Source organism: Phyllostomus hastatus, unplaced genomic scaffold, assembly GCF_019186645.2.
Source record: "Phyllostomus hastatus isolate PE091 unplaced genomic scaffold, TTU_PhHast_1.1 phas_scaffold_78, whole genome shotgun sequence".
Taxonomy (NCBI): Eukaryota; Metazoa; Chordata; class Mammalia; order Chiroptera; family Phyllostomidae; genus Phyllostomus; species Phyllostomus hastatus.
In genome coordinates this window covers 18,008,028-18,021,572 of record NW_025334041.1, presented here as the reverse complement: position 1 = coordinate 18,021,572, position 13,545 = coordinate 18,008,028, and the positions used below count along the sequence as shown (strand labels likewise).

Below are 13,545 nucleotides of genomic sequence, written 5' to 3'. Positions count from 1 at the left end.
TTGTCTATATGTGTTCATTATTATTTACCATATTGTCTATGTCATTAGGCCTCTTTCATCATTTAACACTGTCTTCATTTTGTGTGCAATTTCCCTTCTTTGACACATTTGAGAAATCTTAACATTTGCACAGTCACAAAAATTGTATTGTATCACAGAGTGCATCGAGTCCTTCGTGTCCTAAAACAGGAGACTTCTACCATCTAATACTGTTATTTTTTGTTATGAAATATTTTGTACATAAAAATATGTAACATACATGATGATTGTAAACCACAACTATTGCACTTCTCTTGTCCTTATTGTGAATATTCTCTCATTGCACAGCATTTTATAAAGGTAAATCCCAAATACTGGTTCCTGCTTTGTTTTGATAGGAATGTTCTCCAATAGAGAAGCAATCATGTGTTTTCATGGTCTCTCCGATTTTAATAATACCAGTTTGTTCTAAGACTACCTGCCAAATTGTAGTAAATGTTAGAAATTTTAACCTGACGCTTCAAACATAAAATTGGCTCCTTGCAGTTAAATACTGTGAGTGTGTTAAGTGTGAGGACCACACACTCCTTCCGTTCAGTTGGAGAACCTGAAGTGTGCCTGCTGCTGCCTGCTCACTGACTGCCACTGCTACCTGCCTAGTAATTGTCTTTGGCTCTTTGTAAACCTGCAGCCAGAAAGGCATTTGAATTTTCCCCCTGTAGCACTTGCAAATCCGATTTTTATGTATAGCTAAGTGCTCTTAGCTTTTACTCTATCTACTACTGGGGCCTGGTGTCTAGCAGGCCTGTAACTACGCCAGATCTAGCCTATGTAATGCTGTTTGTAATGAGAAATCTAAACAGGGAATGGCAGTGAGGCATGGCAGGAATGTGTTTCCATTGGAGAAGTCAGCGTAGAGAAAAAATATAAGCAAAGCTGTGTCCAGAAGGCCTTTTCAGCTGGCCAAGACGGAAGACTAATGTTATTGTACATAGGCTGTTACTCTGCCAGCCCTTCCTCACAAATTTGCTTTCTCTCTCTTCCCCTCTCCTCAACTCCCCTCCCCCCCCCATTCCTCTTTCATCTATCCCTTCTCCTTCTCCCTCTCTTTCTGTGGGCTCCGCTGACTGTTTGCTCAGGTGGACAGTGACACCATTTGGAATGAGCTGCACTCGTCCGGGGCTGCACGCATGGCTGTTGGCTGTGTCATCGAGCTGGCTTCCAAAGTGGCCTCGGGAGAGCTGAAGGTGAGGTCTGGGTTGCATTAAGTGTGGGAAATCCAGAGAAGAAGCTGAAACAGACGTGTTGTTGTTTGGGAATTGTGGGGAGTGTGGTGTGGTAATAAAAAGAAAGGGGCAGAGGGAGGAGGGCAGGGAGATGGCCGCTGAGGTGTGATAATAACGAGTGTGCAGGTAGGGAGGAGCTGCTCCTGCTCCGAGGGTCTTCCTCCCCTTGGGGGGACTCTGCGGTCAGGGCACGCTGGTGTGTTTTTAAGAGCATAGCAATGGTGACTAAAGCTAGGGTCCAGGTTAAAAATACCCAGTATATACATATCTGTCATGCCCCCCTGGGGTTCTCTTTTGAAGTGATTTAAAAAATATGATTACTGAGTACTATGTATAAGCTCAGAATACCACCCAGAGTGAAGGAGGTGGGGGGCGGGGGGAGAAAGGTAAATACCAGACGGGAAGGATTGGGAGGAAGAAGGAAATTGTTGATTAGAAGGGTAATGATCCAAAGTATGTTTTTCCATGAAAGAACTTCAAAAATGAGCTACGCTTTATTGTTCTTTTCTTTTTATGGTCTCTTCTTTTCTACATCATATGAAAAGAACAATGTCCAAACCCAACGTTTCCCAGTCTAAACAATTTATAAAAGCCAGAGACCTGACAGACGCTGACATTTTATTTGGTATTTTAACAGTGCTATTTAAAGGTATGCTGTGCATCTTGCGTGCACTCACCCAGTAAACTTGGTTGGTGCTAACACGGCCTTTTAATGCACTACTTTACACACTTCATAATGAAATCTGGGCCATGATTGATTTGATATTTTTAGCAATTGTGAGACTTAAGGGAAATATATTGTGATCAACAACATAGGCACTGTGAATTTTGTTAATTTAAAATAAAGTCTAATTGGATTATTTTTCTTTTCTTTTTTGTTGAATTTAATGGGGTGACATTGGTCAATAAAATTATATAGGTTTCAGGTGTACAAGTCTATAATACATCATCTGTATATTGTATTGTGTGTTCACCATGGATTATTTTTCTTTATGTCTAACAAATTCTTATTCTGTGTCACCTGAGTGTTCCTCTTGTGATTAAAAATTCAGGTTAGGAATGTATACTTTATAATGAATTATATCTCCCAGAACTCTTTGCTCCAACTCTTTAAGAAGCCAGAATCTATAGAAATATAATTTTGACAAGGAAGATGTCTATATCTTTATATCTATATCTACCTATATATGTATCTATATCTACCTGTATAGATATATATCTATATATCTATGTAGTTATATATCTATATACATCTATATCTATATATATACATACAGATGTGTGTGTGTGTGTGTGTATATATATATATATATTTATATATATATATATATATATATATATATATATATATATATATATATAGTTATACTTCTGTACGGTTGCCATGATCAACATCAGGACATTAATTGCTCATCACAGGGTATTTCTGGGGCCGTTAGTAAGTTGCTTACTCCTGAGTCTTTATCTTTGGTAATGAGCTATCAAAAAGAGAAGGGGATTCAGCCTTATGGAGAGTTTTCAGCTATCGCCCAGGAGCACTTTAGCAATAATCCTTTTCATTGGAGTAGGTGACTGGTAGCACTGGAATAAATTGACTTTTTAAAAGAGCAATATGTGAGGGTCTTAGTTTCAAAAGAAGTCAAATGACAAGCAATAGCCAGGCCACAGTATGAGCTTTTAAATGATTCTCCTGACTCACTTCAAGTGATTATGACTCACTTCATAAGAAAGAAACAGGACTATGTTAGCATCCACAATTTCTCACTGATTTGATTTTCTAGGAGTTTAATCAGTGATTCAGAAACCCTCTCAAGTAGAATGCCCACATATTACACTGAAAATCATCATCACTGTTAGCCTCACAGAATGCAGAATTGCCAAATGTATGTCTGAAGACCATTGAACAAAAACCTGATTCTACTTTTGGAGGTAGCCATTTAAAATAGCCAATTACAAAGTGTCAGCAACATAGTATGGACATGCTGACCACCAGCTGTACTAACATTGACTATTTATGTTAAGAACAAAGATTCATACAAATGCTTCCCCCCTCCTTAGTTGAGAAATTAGTAGTAGGTATGGTTAAAAAAGAAAAGAGAAGAATAGAGAAAAGGAGCCAGCCTAAGAATCAAGAAATTTTAGTCCAGGCTTGGCCACTTAAATGCTGTGTCACTTGGGACAAATCACTTAACTTCTCTGGGCCCTCGGTTCTTGTGCAGGATCAGCAGGGCAGACTTGGTAATGTTGAAGGTAGTGCGGAGTGCTGACATTCTGAGCTATTTGCAAATGACAAGTGGATCTGATTCTCAATAATACTATGGCACACCAAAGAGTAGGTATTCCAGAGCTAAATTCAACTTAGTTTGGTGAGTATTCCAGGTTTTGCAGCTGTTTTTTCTTTAGTCTAAGACAGGCAGGATCATAACAAAGGCACCAGCGCTGACAGGCCGAGGGCCCTGTGGGAATGCCGTTTGGGAAAAGTAGCAGTTACAGATGATTTGCGGCCAGAGTGGAGAACTGAGGTGTAGAGCTAACCAACATGTTACTCGGCGTCTACCTGCCCCAAACCCTGGTGTGACCCGCTGGCAGGAGCAGTAACACTCAGCTGCCTAGTCACTTTATTCAGATGTAGGGAGAAGATAAGGGGGCTTATTTGAGGACATTGGTAAGTTATCTGCTGATCAGAGATGTAAAAAGAGAAAACTTTAGGTTTTATTTTTCATATCCTGCATCTGCATTCAGTTTTCATGTGCCTCATTCACATCCTCCCAGAAAAATCAGTAACTGAATGAAACAACGCTGGCATATTTTGACACCGCATTTTGTGAGACTGCACTAATTTTGCTTAGAAAATATAGAATTAAGAGCCTTAGTTCCAATAGGGTGGGCCTGGAGGGAAGGCTGAACTGAGGGGTAAGAGACAGCTGGAAGGAGGTCACCGAGCTCATAGAGGGTGGGGATCCAGGAGATGACAGATACGTACAGAAATGGAACATGTCAAATGCACATTTAATTACCTGCAATTTTTGCTTGTAGCTGAACTTATCATGACCACTAGCTTAATTTTGACCTTCTTCATCTGAGGGTACTGATAGGCTGAAAGAATTAGACTGTACCAGGCACAGGGAGAGGGTCTAATGCTGATGCTTCACCAGACTGGGTACAGCAAACTGTGGCTGTAAATTGGTGGACTTTGGTACACAATGGACACTCTCAGTAGACTTTAGTAAAATTTATGGAGGCTTTCATTTTCTAGGTTTTAACAACATATTTAAACACACACACACACATACACATATACACAGAAATTTCTCAAATCTATGGATGCCCAAATTGGCTATTTTTCAGACTCTTATACCAAAGAACACAACTACTCAGAAAATGCTGAAATGTTTGGTGTACTGGAAACTATAATTGGAAGAAGAGTTATATCAAAATGGTTTTATTGTTCTACAGGACATTTTTTAATCCTCACCTGAGGATATATATATATATATATATATATATATACATATTAAAATATTTTATTTATTTTTAGAGAGAGGGAAGGGAGGGAGAAAAGAGGGAGAGAAACATTCATGTGAGAAATATTAATCAGTTGCTTCTCCTACATGCCGCAACCAGGGACTGAACCTACAACCCAGGCATGTGCTCTGTCTGACTGGTAATCAAACAGGGGATCTTTCAGTTTGTGGGATGATGCCCCCAAAAGTGAGCCGTACCAGTCAGGACAGGATTTTTTTTAATGATTTGAGAGAGAGAAAGAGATTCAGAGAGCAAAAGAGACAAACATACATCAATTGGTTGCTTCTCATAGGTGCCCAAACCCAGGATCAAACCCGAAACCTAAGTATGTGCCCTGACCGGGAATCAAACTTATAACCTTTTGATGTACAGGACAGTGCTCCAACCACCTGAGCCATCTGGCCAGGGCTGTATACCCATTTTTTAATGGCCTATATGTCTAGAAATAGAAATATCTATTTCTGTCTAGAAATAGTATGTCTAGAAATAGAAATGTCTCTAAAATCTCAACATTTTTAAAGTTATGAATGACTCAATATTTGGTTCAAAAGATGTTACAAAATATCAAGTACACCTTAAACACATACAATTTTTGTTGATCATTCATACCTCAGTAAAGCTAGAAAAAATGGCTCAACACTTATCAGGATTTACTCTAAGGATTTATTTGTAAAACTTTTCAATTACAGTTTACTTTCAATATTATTTTGTCTTAGTTTCCATTGTAAAGCATAGTCCTTAGACAGCCACATACTTTACACAGTGCCCTCCCCGTATTTCTAGCACCTATCTGGCACTATACGTACTTACCGAAATATTATTGACTACACTCCCTGAGCTATGCTTTACATCTCCATGACTGTTTTGTAACTTCCAGTTTGTACTTCTAAATCTCTTTGCTTTTTTCACCCAGTGCCCCAATGCCCCTCTACTCTGGCAACCATCAGTTAGTTTCTTGTCCGTGTCTACAAGTCTGTTTCAATTTTTTTGTGTGTATTTTGTTCTTTAGATTCCACATAAGTGAAACCATGTGGTATTTGTCTTTCTCTGACTCATTTCACTGAGCATAATACCCTCTAGGTCCATCCATGCTGTCACAAATGGAAAGATTTCACTCTTTTTTTTGTGGCTGAGTAATAATAGTCCATTGTATATATGTACCGCAACTTTTTGTCTACTTGTCCATTGATACACACTTGGGCTGCTTCCATATCTTAGATATTGTAAATAACACTGCAGTGAACATAGAGGTGTATATGATTTTTGAATTAGTGTTTTGGGTTTCTTCAGATGGATACCCAGAAGTGGAACTGCTGGGTCATAAAGCAGTTCCATTTTTAATTTTTTGAGGAATTTTCATAGTGTTTTTTATAGTGTCTGCACCAATATGCAGTCCCACCAACAGTCCACTAGGGTCCCCCTTTACCCTCACCAGCACTTGTTTGTTGATTTTTTTGATGATGGCCATTCTGACAGGTGTGAGGTGATATCTCATTATGGTTTTCATTTGCATTACTCTGACGATTAGTGACATTGATCTGCATGTCCTCTTTGGAGTAGTGTCTCTATTCAGATCCTCTGCCAGTTTTTTAATTGGATTGTTTGTTTCATTTTTTGGTGTTGGGTAGAATGCGTTTTTTATAAATTTTGGGTATTAACTCCTATCAGAGGTACCACTGGCAAATACCCTCCCCCATTTAGTAGGTTGTCTTTTCAGTAAGTGCAAAACCTCTTTAGTTTGATGTAGTCTCATTTGTTTATTTTTTCTCTTGTTTTCCTTGTCCAAGGAGATATACAGGAAAAATATTCCTAAGAGGAATGCCAGAGATTTTACTGCCTATGTTTTCTTCTCAGAGCTTTATGGTTTCAAGTCACACATTTAAGTCTTCAATTCATTTTGAGTTTATTGTTGCATATGTTATAAGAAAGTCGTCTCATTTCATATTTTTCCACATATCTGTTTAATTTTCCCAACACCACTTATTCAGTAGACTGTCTATCCCATTGTATGTTCTTGCCTCCTTTGTCAAATATTAATTGACGTATAGGTATGAGTTTATTTTGGGGCTTTCTATATTGTCCCATTGATCTTTATGGATATTTTTATGTCAATAACATGCTGTTTTGGTTACTGTGCCCTTGTAGTGTAGTTGGATATTAGGTAGTGTGATTTCTCCCATGTTGTTCTTCTGAAGATTGCTAAGGCTATTCAGGGTCTTTTTAAGGATTCATTTTGATGCTATATTTGGCCTCATTGCCAAAAATAATGTCCTCATAAAAAAGTAAAAACTGTTTTAGCTGTCTGGAAATTTTTGTCCAAAAATACCTTATTATCTGGGCATAGTTTTTAAAAAAATGTTTAAATAGACATTGTGATCTCGTGTTGCCCATAGTTCCTGCTTTTCCTTGAGTGCTGCCTATGGACTAGGCCATTTACGTGGAAGTGGTTGCGATTATTTGCACAATGGCCTTTGAAGTGCGAGACATGTACCACCCGCTGGGTACAAGCTCAGAGACCTCATTACTTCTTCAACGATTCTGTACACAGTTGAATACATGGCAAAGCCTGTGAATTTGTCAATCCTCTGATCTCTTTCAGGGACCCCAGAAGTCATTTCTTACAGAGGTAGCACAAATAGGTAAGGGACAAAGGAGTAAAGACAGCCTTTATCAGATGGTTTATACTCTCTCTTTTTTATTAGTATAAAACATTTAATATATACAGAAAGACATGAAGTTACATTAATAGCGTATAAAGCATAATAATAAAATAGACACATTTGAGTTCTTCATCCAGCTTAAGAAATAGTATTTTGCTAACACTACTATCATTCTCTCAGTATTTATCTCACGCCTATCTTTTGACTCAGGAGTAATCATTAAATTATTGCATTTTAAAGATTACTCCTTTCTCTTTCTTTAATAGTTTTAACTATATGTTTTAGACCTTTGTATAAATGGAATCTCATTGAATCTATTCCTTCTCAGATTTCTTTCTCTCTGCTTAAAATCATGTTATAAGGATTTACCCATATGAATTTATATAGCTATAATTCATTCATTTTCACTGCTGTGAGGTATTCCCTCGTACATCGTAATTTGTTTATTCATTCGTTGGTTGAACTTGGCAGTTGTCTTCAGGCTTTCGCACTGTAGAACAAGGCTGTTACGAACACTCTTCACTATGCCTGCTGTTTCACTGTGGCGCAGCTCTTGAGCAGCCTGGCCAGCACACTACCAGGCTAGAAATGTAGTGCATTCCGATAAGTGATGCAGAATAGAATCCCAAAGTCATTTTTGCCACAATGACTTCTGCTAAAATGGCAGTTTAAACCTCTGAGGTTTTTTTCTTCACAAAGTCAATGACAAACGTGGCAAAAGTCTGTCGGGATTAATTTTTTAACTTTGGAAATTAAGCAAAAACTTGCAACAACTCAAGAAGCATGGATTCCAAACCAAACTGGCTGAAACTTGGTTTAAAAAGCTTTGTGGTATTTTAATTCACCCAACTCTCATCTTAGCCTTTCCAGTTCCACCGGAGTCTTAACAAGTAGCAGCCTCTGTTCTCGCTGAAAACCATCACTTAGCGGTCTCCAGACGGGGCCGAGTGAGGCTGGAGCTTCTTCAAAGACTCATTCTCAGAGAATTGTCATTATTTTCCCTTTTGGTGCTTCAGTACAAGACTCCACTTGCGAGGTTGTTTTTATTTGACCTGATTTGTACTTCATCAGACATGAAAAGCCTTTTCCCAAGGAGCATTTCTTGGGGAAAAAAATTAAAGGCAGTTGATTAACTTGATTTTTGCCTTCCGTGCTGAATAACAGTGCAGAAAACAGTAGAATAACCAAAAGCTTCAAAGGAAAAACAGAATGAGATGTGCCTAAGGGCTATGAAAAGCCCCATCAGATTTCTAAGAATCTGGAAAGTCCCAGGTATAATAGAGCTGTGGTCACACTCAGAAGAGACTGGAGAAGTTCCTAAGTTCTCACCTCAAGCCGTCTTTGAGGCTCTGCTCAAACGGGAAGTGAAGGCCAAGGTGGAGCTTCCAGCTATCTGGCTGCATGTTAAAGTGAGTCCTACACACACACATAGGACCCCTTGAGAAAGACTGGGTCCTGCTGGTTCCAGGCATTTGAGGAAACCTCTGTCCAGTCTTTAAGCTACCACTCAATTCACCAAGCAAGGACTTCTCTGTGCCACACTCAGCCTACAGTGCAGACTTTATAGAACTAATTCATAAAGTCAATAAACAAACAAAACAACAGGGGAGGGGAGGCGTGAAAAATCTGATTTCCCAATTGCTGTGGTGTGTTGTTTGAAATGCCCAGTTTTCAACATAAACTTGTGAGACATGCAAAGATATACATGAACCCACAGGAAAACAAAATAAAAGCATCAATAAAAAGTAACTACATAAATAAATATAAATGGTAGTATAGTTATATTTTTTGTTTATAACTCTTTTTCCCCTCTCAGGTTAAAACACAACTGGATAAAACAATAACCAGAAATCCGCATTGATGGGAATAAGGTATATAAAATGTATTGTTTAGAACAATAGCAGCACAACAGAGAGCATTAGTAGTGGAGCTAAATAAGAGCAAAACAAAGTTTTTGGCCCTGGCCGAATAGCTCAGTTGATTAGAGTGTCATCCCAATACACCAAGGTTGAGGACTGCATCCTCAGTCAAGGCACATTCAAGAGTCAATCAATGAATGCATAAATAAGTCAAAGAATGAACCGATGATTTTTCTCACTCTCCCTTCCTCTCTCTCTTTCTAAAATCAATAAAATTAGAACCAAAAACAAAGTTTTTGAATTTTGTTCATGTCTGCAGTAGATTGTTAAAATTGAGGTGTTAACTGTAATTCACTGAGAAACCAGTAAGAAAATAACTAAAAAAATGTATTAAAAGACAAGCAAATTAAAATGGTACACTAGAGAATACTTATTTAACTTACAAGAAGGTAGTAATGGAAGAATCAAGGAACAGTAACAGCAAAACATTGACACACGGAGAAAAAACTACCAAAGTCACTGTGCCAATTTCAGACCCGGCTAGCCGGCACATAAAAATTCCCAGTGCTCTTCATTCTTGCCTCTATGTACCATTTTTAGATTTCAAAATGTTTGCCAATCTTGTGGGTGTCAAATGCCATCATCTTACAATGGACATCTGCTCTCAGATGTAGATCAATTAAATTTGTTACATTCTTCTTAAACATTTTCTTAATATTTAGTGATTATCCAGTTAAGCTTTTTGTGAAGAATTACTAGCTTTTTATTTCTTTTTTAGCATTTGCCTGGTCCGTTGACCATCCCTTTACTTGCATGCTTTCTCTCCATGATCTGTAACAGCTATCTCTTATAAATAGCTCACATCTGGATTCTGTTCTCTAATTTGACTATATATTGTTCCTGAGGAGTTAGATTCGTTTCTATCGATGATGATTGGTAGTGTGCTCACATGTGTTTCTATCATCATAGACTATGTTTTTCATCTCGCCATCTCGTCCTACTGTTTGTGTGTCTTCTCTCCTTCACTCACCACTTCCTTTGTTTTCCATGGAAATTTCTGTCTCATTCCATGTTGTGTCTAGTTTTTAAGAAAATACACACATTATTCCTATTGTTTTAGTAATTGCTTCTTAAAATTTAACCCAGCTATTTAATAAATTTCAAGCTTAATCATTTCCTATTCTCCCTAACAATACAAGAAATTTAGAATGTTTTAAAGACAGTTATGCTGTCCTAACCGATGTGCTATTATGAGTCAGTATTTTAGTTTTAGATATTTTTTTAAAAAATGAAATCACTGAGACATTATAATACTGTTTTAAACCATCACTGTTACTTTATACTTGCCTACATATTTATCATTTTCCTTATTCACCATTTATCTTTGTATCTGAAACTTCCATTTGGGGTTGTTTTCTTTCTTCCAGTACATGTTTTAGAAGTGACTCTAGTGGTGGTTTCCCGGTTTTTGTTTATCTATGATATCTTTTTGCCCTCACCCTGGAAAGATAGTTCTGGGAAGTATGCAGCTTGAGGCTGACAGTTTCTCTCAGTGTTTTGGAGAGTTCCGATGTTTTTCTCATTTCCAGTTTTGACAAGAAAAGTATCAGTTGGCAATATAATTATCATTTATTTTAGATATTGTGTTTTTTCTTTCTGGTAGCTTTTACCATCATTTTGGCTTTGAGATTCTGTATTTTTCATACCATGTGTCCAGTAGTGGATTTTACTGATTCAAAATTATTTAAAATATATATTAGCAAAACTAAAATTTAATACAAACCCGTGTTGATACTTTGTGATAAGTCACCTGCATCAGACCAATAGTAATCTTACTGATTTCAATGATTACTTACTTATTTACAGAACAAATGTGTATTATGTGCCTATTATATACCAGGAACTACTATAAACATGGAAAACACCAAGACAGGGGCATTAAGTGCTCTCATGGAGAAGGATAAATAGATAAACAAATACAGACATGAGTTCAGGTAAAAATACATGCTATGGATAAAAAAAGCATGCAACAGAATTGGAGGGAGATGTAGGGAGAGGACTAGCTCTGTTAACTCTGGATGATCTTAATGATAGGGAGAGATTTGAATTGAATAATGTAGGGGAAGAATCATGTAGACGTGTGGGGAAAGAATGTTGCATACAAGAGAAGACGCAAATGCATAATCTTTCTCATAGGGTGGAGTGAATAAGTCTTGACATGTCTCAGGATCTGCAGGAAGGCTTGTGTGTGTGGACCTGAGTTACCTGCAGAGGCGCTAGTGAGAGTTGATCTTAGGTAGTCAGTGCTGGATAATGGGATGCACACATACATCTATTACACAGCATTGTCATTTCAAATACCTTTGGCCACCAGCTTGGACTTTCTTAAAACGTTATACCATTTATCCTAAAACAGCACAACAAATAAGGTATGGAATGGAACATCTGCGTTGACTCCAATTTTGATCAACTTCTCACTCTGAGGACAAATGGATTTTAAAAATGCCTGATGGACACTACTTGAGGGAATTTATTAAAAGATAGTCTTATAAGCCTGTGATCATCTTACCTAAAAGACTAGATGATACTTATGTGCTTGATGGAAGATTCTTTGAACACACCTTATATGTTTTAGATACTCTCTGTTCCTGTTCCCCCCCGACCCCCAAGCTAAGCTAAATGTGTAGGAGGTGGAGGTGTCCGAGGAAATCCCTATGTCTGCACACAGGAGGAGTGGCTTTCCAGGCCTTTGCTTGATGTGCGTTGAGTTACATGAATCTGTAGGATCACTCTGGACCAGTGACATTCAGTCTTTTTCATTTCATGGCATATGTAAACGAATCACTAAAATTCTGCAGCACACCAAAAATAATTTTTTTTGCCAGTCTGACAAAAATATAGATATAAGTTTTGATTCCTTCACACCAAATGGCTATCGTTGTGTTGGCCATTGTCATTTTTTTATTTCATCATCTCAGGGAAAAGAGGTCAGTGCCCCTGACTGAATAGTCAGGTAGTACATGTTTTAAAAATTCTTGCAGCACACTGGTTGAAAATCGCTGCTCTAGACTACTACCAGGGTGGGGCAGGAAGGAGTTCCCTGGAGGGCCTGACAGATATATCAGGAGTTTGAGAGCTGTGTAAACATTGATGAGTGTCTGAGCTTGTCACCAGGAGAATGCAAAGTGGAGCTAGCTGAAACCACCATGCGGGCCAGAGGAGCGGGGCGGTGAGCTGCTGCACTGAACCGGGCTCTGTTGGTGAGGTGAGGGTATTCCTCCCTTTGTGGGCCAGTGCACACTTTGGATGGAAGCCAGATTTGAATCATTCTGAAAGGATTTCACAGAAGACGTCTACCTTCCAGGGCAAACAGCATCCTCCTACCACTCCCCAGTAGAGTGAGACTGGAGATGTGTGAAAGAACGGGTAGGGGTTGCAAGGTTGGTCGACAAGTCCATTGCCCACGTCCATGAAGGTTGCAGGCTGGAGGTTGCAGACTGACTGTCTCTGGGGAACATGCAATTGCTCCCAATGGAAGAGGGACAGTTTTCAACTCCTGCCGTGACAGAGGTCATTTGAAGAACCAAAAGAGAGCTCCAAATTGCACTGCTAAAAGAAAGCCTTTCTTCTTTCTATTCCTTTTTAAAATCCTCACCCAAGGATGTTTTTATTGATTTAAGAGAGAGAGGAAGGTGGAGGGAAGAGGGAGGGAGGAGGGGGAGGGGGGAGAGAGAGAGAGAGAGAGAGAGAGAGAGAGAGAGACACTGAAATTTGTTAAGCTTGCTAAATTTTTAGCTGAGTAGTATTCTACATGATGAATGTCATGCAATTGTTGGATTAGTGTGAAAAAAGTTTTGCACTATTATGGACACAGCTGCTGTGAGGATGCTTTTCCAAGTCTGTTTGTGGACAAATGTTTTTATTTCCCAGGGGTAAATGACCAGGAGAGAAGAAATAACTGTGTTATAGCTTAGGTGTATATGTAGTTTATAACAAAATAGCAAACTGTTCTGCAAAGTGAATACTGTTTTATCTAGTTTTGTCACCTCTCTAATTCCTGATAGTGGTAATTAGTGTTCTTTCTTTTCTTATGACCGGCCTGGCTAGAAGTTCATCAATGTCACTGATCTCAAAGAAACTGCTTTGGGTTTCATTAATAGTCTTTATTCTTTTCTTTCTTCTATTTTACTGATTTAATCTTTATTATGTATTTCTTTTTTTTCTGTTTAGTTGGTC

General features: G+C 38.3%; 1 protein-coding gene across 1 annotated transcript in view; it reads left to right on the top strand.

Annotated features, from left to right (window-relative positions):
• HDAC9 (histone deacetylase 9) overlaps positions 1-13,545 on the top strand; it is an 820,804-nt gene that overhangs the window by 627,758 nt on the left and 179,501 nt on the right. The window contains exon 18 of the mRNA XM_045827591.1: positions 1,119-1,226. Coding sequence (XP_045683547.1) covers positions 1,119-1,226 — 108 coding nt within the window. The remainder of the gene's footprint in view (positions 1-1,118; positions 1,227-13,545) is intronic.